This window comes from Antrostomus carolinensis, unplaced genomic scaffold, assembly GCF_000700745.2.
Source record: "Antrostomus carolinensis isolate BGI_N321 unplaced genomic scaffold, ASM70074v2 scaffold2512, whole genome shotgun sequence".
NCBI lineage: Eukaryota > Metazoa > Chordata > Aves > Caprimulgiformes > Caprimulgidae > Antrostomus > Antrostomus carolinensis.
In genome coordinates this window covers 54,056-65,178 of record NW_010300427.1, presented here as the reverse complement: position 1 = coordinate 65,178, position 11,123 = coordinate 54,056, and the positions used below count along the sequence as shown (strand labels likewise).

Genomic DNA, 11,123 nt, shown 5'->3' with positions numbered 1-11,123 from the left:
GATAGAAGGGGAATGAGGTTTGCAGTAGCTCCCTCTTGAGAAAAATATGAGAAAACATGTTTTTCTTTTCTCTTGGGTAACTGTTAGGAAGGGGAGTATTTGTATCTGAGGTGATGCTCTGGCTTCTCAGGTAGATTATACAAACTTCTCCTAAAAATTCACATAATTTGAAATCTTAAAAATCAATTAAAAATGTAAAAATATACCTATTTATCTGTAAATGACCCTGCAGAAATTATTTGGATCTATTAAGCAGCATTTGAAACAAAATACATTTTTAGAAAACTTGATTTACCATACAGTCTGTCTAAAGAAATATAATGGCCTTCTGAGTTGGACAAGAGGGTTTTTTAAAGTGAGTTCCTGGACATTTTTGTTTTAAAAATTATTAGTAAGAAAATGAGTCAACAAGGAAATTCACATACAAAATCTGCACTTGAGTAACATTAAAGTCCCTTCCCAAATGTTGGGAGATTCACCTTATGGCTAGTGCTCTGTTCCTACATCTCAGGGTCACGTTATGAAAGGCCACCTGCACAGAGATTGCAACGTCTCAGCCACGTCTCCTGCTCAGAGACATGAACTCATGAGACAACTTGAACTCACACTTGGACTTGAAGTACCAAAAAATTGACTGTGGCTTCAGGTCCCAGTTTCAGGGATTGCTCTGTCCCACAGGTGGGGTCATTTGCAGAATTTCTCTACAGATCTAGACCCAGATTCTAAAAAAAAAACCCAAAAAACAAAACAAACAAAGAAAAAAAAGTCCAAAAGTTTCTTGGAGACCAGATCCCAGGATCTGGTCCAAGGCCACAGCTTCACTTTCAGCACAGATACTTCTTGAAACCAGGCTCTGTGCACACATAGGCACGGGCACCCCCAGTGCAGTTTGTGATGACCTGCTGGAAATTTGGCTTTCACATGTTCTGCAGCTCTCCTTGGTCTCCTCTCTCCACACTTGGCATTGTCTAAAACCAGTTTCTATCCTCCAAAAAATACAGAACCAGACTTGGGAGGAAGAAGGGAGCAAAGACCAGCTTGAGAGGTTCACCAGAGGGACAAAATTTGCCTGTCCATACTTGTAAAGGTCTCTATCATTGGGACTGCCTTATTAGCAAAACAAAACCAACTCATTTTCTTTTAACCTAGTGTTTAAAGACTTCTTGGGGGAGATTACCACCAGGAGTGTGACACAGGCATAGGGGAATTGAGGGATTGAAAGTGAAGACTTTGCAGGGAGTATTGGACTATGATTTAGGACAGGAATGGAATTATTTATGCCAATAAACAAGGAGCAGGTTCTGTTCTCATTTATGCAGACATAAAGCATTTCACAGCAATAAAGAGCATTATTTGGAGTGAATTCTGGTCAAGCCTTCTTGTCTGGATGAATGAGAAGTGTCAATTTATGGCACGGTTATGGATGGAGGGGTGTGACAGAATTTCTTAGAAGTGATACCATGGGTAAAGGTGGAGTATTTTTTACACTTTGCAAAAAAAAAAAATTAACTTGAAATTTGTAGTAGCAAAAGACAATCTGTGCTGCATATATTTAAAACCAGTTTTCCATTATCAGTGATTGTGAGACAAATCCAACACTTTTTAAAGCTACAAGTCAGAAGGTCTTTATAAAACTCTGGTGCAGTGACTTACTTGAAGAGGGGAAAACACAATTCTTCCTACGCAGTCCCTAAAGGAGGTAAAAGACTGTCAGATTTCAGCCTCTGCAAAACTGAGAGGACACAATGGAACTGCCTCTCCTTGGCAGTATCTGCTTTCAAAGGTGTAAAAACTAGGCAGGAGAAAAGGATTTTGCAGAAAGAACTCGGAAAGGGACATTCAAAATAGAAACAACAGGGCTTCAAAAATAGGACACAATGAAAATTGCATCCCACAAAAAATTGTGTCTTGAAGTCCTGTTGATTTTGCTTCCTAATATCAAAGACCAGTCATGTATCTGTGCTGCAATAGGACCATAGGACATCATCTTCATCTGGAGTTCCTGCCTTTATATCATACCCTTCCGTGCCAAATTTCCAGCAGGCCTCAAAAAGTAATTGCAAACAAATAAGATAATAAATCTTTGTTATCTCTAACTTGGACAAAATTTGCAGCAAGCAGCTGGCTGGAGCAATGTTGACTTTAGCCTCAGCCAATGCAATTTCCATTCTTGTGGTCACTAGAAAACACATGCCACTAAGTCTGATTTAGGACCTGCTGACATGTCTTGCTCTACCAGAAGGCATCTCATTTTGCAACACGTCAAGGGCAAATCTGCACAATTTGCAGCCATTTCCCATTCAAAGATTTCTCTGTATGGAAGTCAAGGTCATCACTGGGTTCACTTTGCACAAAGAAATCTAGAGCCAAAAGGAGTTTGGGAGAGGGAAAAATTGCAGGAGGTAACAAAGAAATTGGTCAAATGGGAAAGAAAGGAACTGGCATGGCTGGAAGCCCAGGTTCCAATTGAGAAAAATGTTTTCCTCTCCTGAATGGTGAAAAATGGCAGGAAAAATTCTGCAGAGCGTTTCCCCACTCCTCAATCCCATGTGAAGACCTGCATGGTGGTCTTGAGCACTAGCAAAAGGATGATTTTATTTCCTGTCCACAGGCTCTCAAGACTGCACCCGCATCTCCCCTAAGGACAAAATAAGTCCTGGGTCTCCTACGGTTGCTGCTTCTCGTCAAGCAAGCATGAGGAGAGGAAAAGGCTGTGGTTCTCCATTCACCCCAAGCAAGTCAATGTTCAACTCCTCAAAGGCCACACAGAAATGAAATTGTCATCTAAGCATCCTTAACAGGCTCTTGATACAACATAGGGAAAATGTGGAGAGACAGGGTTTGAAATCACAGACAGAGCCCCAGCAGAAAACACACACGGGCTGTGGGCTGTAGATGCATGGGAGGGTTCAGAGGCACAACACTAGCCATGGTGTTCCAGCCTTCAGATGGATTCCAAACACACTTTTCCTGATCCACCCCCTTGCAAAATAACCCCACCAACCTATCCGTGTAATGGATCACTTTGTGGCTTTGTTTTGGTCCCAAAAGAAACTTTGAGCATCACTTTTCATCCTCACCTTACCCCAGCTGAACGTGCTGCTGAGGTTCCTCATAATGACACAATGACCTTGCCAAGAGAAAGCACTTTAACAACAATGAAATGGGGCAGACTTGGATTGGCACAACTTGTGGGCAAACACAGGCAAGAGGCTTCTGAAAGACCACAAAGAAGCACCTCTTAACTCAGCTTGAGGGATTCAAACAAAACCAAAGGATGTCCCAAGAACATGGGTGTGAGATTCTTGGCAGGGCAGAAGAAGAAAAGGAAGATTTTCACAGGGCATAGTGTGTGCAAAAGTGTTCAGGCACAATGCAAACTGTAAGAAAAGTGCCCGCTCTGACCAACCAGGGCTTCAAAAGGATGGAGCTCAGCACTTAACTCACAGCAATGCAGGGACCACAGCATCTTGCATATCCACCCTCTCCCTTTGGCCTGGTGGTCGTGCCTTCACAACAGCACTGCTGGCCACAAGAATGGCTTCACCCCGTGCCAGCCCTCTGGAGGAGTTGCCTTTGGTTTGCCTTTGCTTCCAAAGTGACTCCTGGTCCGTTGTCAATAGGAAGGGAGATAATTAAATATAATACATGATTTAAAACATAAAATTCCAGCCCCACAGTCTCTTGTCCTCTGTCTCGTTTCTCTGCCCTCAGGGTTGTCTCTCTTCTTGCATTCAAGCTCATATTTCTGAGTTTTCCAGTTTCCTAAGATGTGATCATTTCCAAACTGTTCTGGCTCAGAGTGGTATCCTAACCTGTCCCACTCTGAGGCCATATCTTCTGTCCATGCCAATATTCCAGCCACCATCCCTTTCCTCCAGGGCCTTACACAATGTTTCCATGTATTATATTGGAATTATTCCACCTTCCTGACAGTTAATGAGGAACCACAGAGTAACAACCCCCTGCAAGTACACAAGACCTGAAATCTAAACCAGAAATGGACACGTGTTCATTTTGTGACTCCAAAACACCTAAAGGTCTAACCACTAGAGTTGTGGCATGGCAATTCCCATGTAGGACTTGTCAGCCACCAGTTACTGTGATCTCCAAAATCCCTGGCTGGGTGATTTATTCCTACCCTGCACTTCTGAAGATTCCCAAGAAATGCAAATTGCCTACCCTGCACCATGAAATAATTTCACCTAATGATCTTAGAAAGAGAGTATGAAAGAAATCTGGACTTCATGGCTCCAGTTCGCTCACCACCGTGACCTCCTCCACAGTTGCAGGTTTGGACCTGCTCATTCCCCCCCCAGAGTAAACTGCAAGAAAGTATCCGCCAGCTAAGGATGTCCTAGAAGGAGGAAAACCTTAGCTGTCAATCTCCTTGAGAAGTTCAACGCGTGGACAGCTGGAGCGGGCGGCTGCCAGTGCTTGGACGTGGCTTGGCGGTTGTGAGAAGGCTTCACTGCCTGGGGGCTGACCAGCCCATGTCACTGAAAGGTCCCTCACCCGTGGCTGACCTGGGAGGAGGACCACAGGGTGTGCAGAGGTCAGAATCGGTGTCTGATTCCCCTTCTGCAATGTAGGGTCTGATTTTGGCCACGGCTGCATAGCAACCGTTGTTAAGGATGTCCAAATTCTCTTTGGACTGGGAGATGCTAAAGCCACTGAAAGAGCGCTCCAGTTCCTCGTGGTCTACCGAGGGGATGGAGATGGATGTGTCGCTGTCTCTCATGGCACTCTCGTGGTGTTTGGTTGTAATGTCTTCATTCCTCAGGTACTCTGCGCTCGCCCTGTGCCCACCGCTGTACGCTGACAAGGAGCGCTCGTGGGAGGGCGGAGGTGGGATGCGGACCAGAGAGCCGGGGTCTCCGACGGGTGAGGAGCCGTGGCTTTGCCGCTGGTAGACCTGCTGCTGGCATGACGTCGAGGGTGGGCATGCGTTGTTTGGGGCTGGCGGGGCAGAGAAGTTCTTCTGACCCATGGAGCTGGTGGACCTGATGATCTTGATGATGCAGCCATTCTTGTCAATGTGCTCCCTGCTGTCTTCAGGGCTGTGGTAGGGAGGTGCTGGGTCAGGTTCTTTGGACCCAAAATAAGCCTCTGTCTCTGTTGGTGGGATGCCCATCCGCTGCATGTAAATGTTCACCAGGAAGTCCAGCTTCTTCTCCATTGACTGAACCTGCAAAACACCAAAGTTTCAGTGCTATGGACTGCACACAGGTTGAAGCAAATTAACATCCTGAGAACAAGCAAATCCCAATCTACCTAGGCCTGAGTGTGGGTCTGGGCTTCATAGATGACCTCTACCTACACTGACCTACACCAAACTGAACCTTTTCATTAACATTTTATTGTCCTATTCTGAAAAAAAAAAAACCCTTTCTTTTCCACCTTTTTATGGTGTTTTCTTTAAGCTTCTGGAATCTTTTTGACACACTCCACTCACATCCTTCCAGTTGCTTTCGGCTTCTTACTGCATTTGGTGCTTGCCTGGACTCAGATGGCCATAAGGATTTCTAAGCCTTATCCTCTGAGAAGATTTTAATCTTCAGCAAGACCAGCAGCTACAGCAGCCAAGCTCATGGACTCATTTGAACCGTGTCTAGTATGGTGGCCAAAAAATCAATGTACTGTTTTAATAAATAACGTAGACTTACGTTATTTATGAAAATAATAAATAGATTTTGGTAGACTTACCAAAAAAAGAAGGTCTACATGTCATAGACTTCAAAGTGCCTGTTTTGAAAGTAGTGCTTAGGTTTCTAAGACATTTAGTGCCCTTTCAAAACATCCACTTTGTTTCTTTTTCAAAATATTCTTAGCTCTTACTTTTTTTTCTAAATGGTAATGTCCCATGGGGAAAAAATAAGGCAAGAAAAAAACAACATAATGGATGCAACACCCTCTGATAAGAACTCCCTCCCCACCCAATGTACCTGTTTTTCAACTTTTCCAAGCCTGCCCATCATGCTGGGGTCTTCAGGCAGCTCTCCCTCCGCTGGTCCTTTGGTTCGATCTTTGTCGGTCATGGAGGATCCTCTCCCAACAATCTGGTCAACCCTACCAGGATCAGAAAATCCCCCCACCCCCGGAAAAGGACACGGAGTCAGTTGGAGGCAGCAGGTGAGGAGGGCTCCGCTCGTCGCACCTCCGTGGGACAAAGCAACAGCCTCTCTCCCAACTAACACTCCCAGTTACTCACAGACACGCGGTGGCACTGAAGTGTTAATTCAGATGCAAAATTCAGAGCAGTATTAGCAGAGTTTAGAATTATCCATTTCTGTTTATACAGATAAAACCTGGCACATTATGCACAGTAAATTTACCCACTGCAAAGAATTTCTTTGACTGGCTTTCTTCCAAATCCATTAACTTCTTATTTGTATTGAGAGACTATTATTTTGGGGGAAGATCAAATTTTCTTTCTAGCATATATCAATGGGATATTTTTCAGTCATTGCAGCAGTTTCCTCTCTTCAATGTAAATCTAAGTGTGTAATTCTCATGTCTATGAAAACGAGCTGCTTGACCCAAAATCCAGACAAACAGTCATAGTGCTGTCTTACTGGAGTAATGTTAAGGATGAATTTGGTCATAACTCACCAAACGTTAACAACTTGTCTTCGTCTCATTGCTACAGTAATTCACACCTGTACCATCAGAGGCTTTCTGTCAGCAGCACTCCAAGCCAGTAACAGCAGAGGACGCTCCTGCCAAATCAGCAGCTAAAGCTACTGGACAATTGTTTGCTACTAACTTCTTCACACACATTACATTTGCAACTCCTCCTCCTCCCCTTCCCTGATATACAGCTTATATATGCAGTTGATATGCAGAGGGAGAAGAAGAGCAGAGCCAATTTGAAAGTTGGAAGTCAATTTTATGAGGTATCAAATTATAAATTTTCTAGAGAGTAAATACTGGAGCTTCTTGATCCCTCAAAAGTCAGAGGAACAACTCCATTTTGGAATAGCTTCTCCATGGCAGCCCAGTTGCCAACACAAGTCTATGCCAGGTAAATTTTACTCTTGCATAATGCACCAATCGTAAGGGTGGCAGTGGAAAAGAAGGGTTAATTAATCTGACTGAAACCAGGTCAAGGTATCTTGAGCGGAAAACTCAAAATGCTTCTTACGCAGTTCTGCCGTGTGGGCCATGGGTCCATGCACCAGGAAGAGGAAAAGGAAGGAGCTGAACACAGACAGACAGGGGAAAATGAACAAACAAAAACCAAGGAAAGGGATGAGATGTGAAGCTATTTCCCACACAGGAGCCACCTGTTTTCTTTACATTTAACAGGGACTTAATATGTATGTTGGCTGTTGACATTAAGGGACAGATATTGGTGGGTATGGACCAGTGTGGCTCCCTTGGCTTGTATTAGAGCAACAGCAGTTTACAGCCTCAGAAGATCTGGCTCCAAGAGAGGAAGTGGATGAGCACATGACACCAAAGACAGAAAATAGAAGCCAACAATTATTCTAGAGTTTATCTTTGATCCCAGAAGACACTTCATTTGGGCAGGGATGTGACAGAACACCGTCCTGTTTACAGAGTTCTATTTGATCCTTTGCTCAGCAAAATAAGCACAGGAGTACAAGGAGCACCAAGTGCTCTAATTACAAGTGTGAGGAGTACACAGGCCTTACTTCTCTCTTGTAATGGGAGAAGGAAATTATTGACACCTCTAGGAACTCCCCACAAGGGATGCAATCACTGACATGACATACAGCACAAGAAATCCTACAACAGTGTTGTTACTATGGATTAAATTAATAAATATCATGTAAGCAAAGAGGTATTAAGTTGGATACCTTGGACTAGCTTGGTTTGGAATCACAAGTTAAGGTGTAGTACAGTCAATGTATGAATTCCTCTCCTGTAAGCACAAGCAAGTAGACTAGTAGAACAATGAACATGCATTTAAAGAGGACCAAAGTCTAATTGCTACTGAATATTGCAGAAGGCCAAGAAAAACCAGGGTGCTCTGCCCCTGTGTCCCATCTAGCACAACACTAACACTGCAACATGTCCACTAATGGAAATTAGATGTCCTTCAACAGTTGCTGAGTAGAGCAGGGAAGCAGGACAGACTGCAACATAGAGAGGAAAATTCAACATTGCCATGCTATGGTGTATCCTAACAGCAGAGATAGTCTTGTGCAACCCTATTTCTAATCTTGCAGAAACTGAGGAAGGACTTCTGCTCTATTCCATGTCCTTAAGAGAAGAGCTATCCAGTAAGTGAGCCTCATATGACCCATGTGAAGCACAGGAGGCCAACTGGCACTCCCCAGATGGAGTGATCACTAGTATCCTATAGAAGAGCATTGACTTCTTCCATCACCTTCAGGCTGGACAACACTTGCCTGTAGACCTTCTGTGATTTAAAAGCAGGACTGAAGCCCTTCACAGAGCTCACCCATAAAGCATTCAGAAGCCCTTGCCCTATATACCATTGATACCAGAGCCCAGGAGAATTCCTGCTTGATTCTTTCCCTTTGTGTCTATAATTTAACATAGTCTTGACTCCCAAGCTGGTCATCTTCCACAGCTCTGAGAAACCAGAGAGATAGATCTCACCTTGGAGGCAGGATCTACACTGAGGATGGTACACTGGGGAGCTGTGGGCAACTTACTTTGGTGCAGAGAGGGGAGAAGAAGGTGAACCAAGTCCTTCTCTCTTGATGGGAGAAACCAGGCTCAAAGTCTGCCACTCCTTTGTTTCCCATGGCAGAAGTTAGACCAGAGAAGTGCTCCTGCCCTCAGCAAAGGGCAAAGATTTCATTTGTGCCTTATCTCATACAAGAGAAGAGAGGAATTTCCTCATGAGCTCCCAACCCACCTGTACATAGCTGAGCACTGCAAAGAGCAGGAGGTCCTTTTAGCCATCATAAGAGTTTGAGGTTTTGTCCAAATTGGGCAGCAAAGCTCAAAAGATGAAGAAGAGAGAACATATTCCACCTTTGCAAGCAGAAGGGGATATTGTATGTTCCTACAGCATGACAAAGGACCGTGAATCTTCTGAGATGCCAACCCCCACTTCTGCACTACATCCCATGGGGAACCTTGTGTCTTCCCAGCCCTTATTTTGGCTGTGTCAGATACACATGTGCAGAGGGAAGGATTCAGCTGAAGCTTTGGAAGAGTCAGTCTCATGTTTTTTTTTTCCTTCTTGGCAGAAGAGGATTCAGAGATTTCTAAGGATACAGGACAAACTGTGCCATCTGCTGTCCTTGATAGGCTCTGCTGGGTCTTAAGTTTGGGAGGGAGAGAGAAAGGGGATTGCTCTTTAAAGTGAATTTTGATATCTTTCCTTTTTTTCTAATGATACAACAAAAACTTAAAGTCTTGCGTCAGCCACAGTGCAGGTTTTCTCATGCTTCATTCTGCTTCATGCTACCAGTGCATGCAAAGAGGTGTAATATGTCACCCTCGGGCCAGAAGCAGACATCAAAAGATCAAACGGCTCAAATGAGATAAAAATGAAGTGTTTGGGAATATATATTAAATTATTTCTTTTTTTTTTTTTTTCTTTATCTCTTATAATTTTTTTTTTGTACACAATCCAGGCATTGAAGCCAAACCCCCTTCATCCAGGTCACAGGACTGGCTACTTACCTCCTCATTTGAAAATAGAGTTTTAGACACTTTTTGACCAATATCTGTTATCTGAAAATTAAAGCTGAGGTTGCATCTATTCTATATTAAATCAACTCATCAGGGGATTTTCATCCAAATTGTCCTTGTGCACAGCATGGAGCCAACACCTTCAGCCAAACCACAGCTGTGGACATCCAGTAGTCTCCAGCTGTCTTTGGTGGGAGCTACTTACAGAAAACTTTTGGCTGAACTGAGCCCTTGTCATTAGAGCACCACAATGCAATCCATGGGGTTCAGACAGCTCATAGGACATCACTCGATTCTTTCCCCCTCACTTTGTGTTTTCTCACGATCTGGGCAGCATTTGGCTAAACCAAGGGTGTGCAGGCTAAAAAGGAAAGGCTGGTGGAGCCCATGGGGACCCCATGGCACCTGCCCCCATGGCACGAGTCCCAGTGGCATGGACCTACATGGTGCTGAGGTGATGAAGTTCAACACAGCAGCAGAGCTGAGTTTTTGGATTTGGGCTTGAGGCTGCTTGGACCTCTGCTTCCCATTCATTGGGCACCTTGGAAGTCCCACTGGTGTCTGTAGGAAGATGCAGCTGCCAAAAATTAAGCACATCTTAAGCCTTTTAATGGGGAGGAGAAGAGATTTCAGTAGCCTTCTGTGCTCTACTGCTTTCTGGAGCTTCTCAGTCACAGCTCAATAAAAAAGAAATGAGAAAATTCATTTAAAAAGGAGCAATTATAAAATGTCCCAGGAGCCTACTGGGCATGTGCAAACAGATTTTAAATCTGACCATCAGTATTAGCAAAATACTGTGGGGGAAAAATCATTAACATTACGCTGATATAGCAGCAGACTTGGAGTGAATAAAATAAATATCCCAGTTTGAGGCCTCCCCCTCTAATATCCATCGACCACCTTTGCTGTGTACAAGGCACAAGCTTTAACACAAAAATCTTACCTCTACTGAAGGTTTGTTGTACACCTAATCTTACAGGTTAAATACAACAAAATCCACTCGAATATATATATTTTATAGTAAAATCAAAATGCTGCTGCAGATAAGAAAGTTATTTCATTTTTAAAGACTAGTTTTGGGCTTTATCATTTGGTGGGGAGGAGAAATGGGAAAAATGCTTTTCCAAGAACATCTTTTTTTCTGAGCATAAAGCTTGGGGCTTCTGGAAAAATATCTTTTTTTTTAATCTTTGAGCTAGCTGAGTGGGAAAAGGTAAGCTTTCAATATTCATTTTATTCACATTCCTCTAGTGAAGATTACTCAGAGCAGCTTAAGTAAAAAATCAAGAGATTCATCACGTATTAGCTCTTAGGGAGGGCAAGTATAATTTAGAAAAAAAATATGTGGGTCTAAGCTTGCTGCATTTAAAAATCACCTACTATCTGTGCATGGAAAATTACTTTCTGGCAAATATTTACATGTGTCTTGGGCTCCAGTGGTCTCAATATAAGGTGAAAATAGAGGTCAGCTCATCACCCTGCTG

At 43.5% G+C, this 11,123-nt stretch overlaps 1 protein-coding gene across 1 annotated transcript in view; it reads right to left on the bottom strand.

Annotated features, from left to right (window-relative positions):
* Positions 1-4,468: 4,468 nt before the first annotated feature.
* The window catches only part of KCNQ2 (potassium voltage-gated channel subfamily Q member 2), a gene marked incomplete at its 5' end in the record, with an annotated part of 40,741 nt that continues 34,086 nt past the window's right edge, over positions 4,469-11,123 (bottom strand). The window contains 2 exons of the mRNA XM_029083796.1: positions 4,469-5,188; positions 5,946-6,069. Of these exons, the coding sequence (XP_028939629.1) occupies positions 4,469-5,188; positions 5,946-6,069 (844 nt within the window). The remainder of the gene's footprint in view (positions 5,189-5,945; positions 6,070-11,123) is intronic.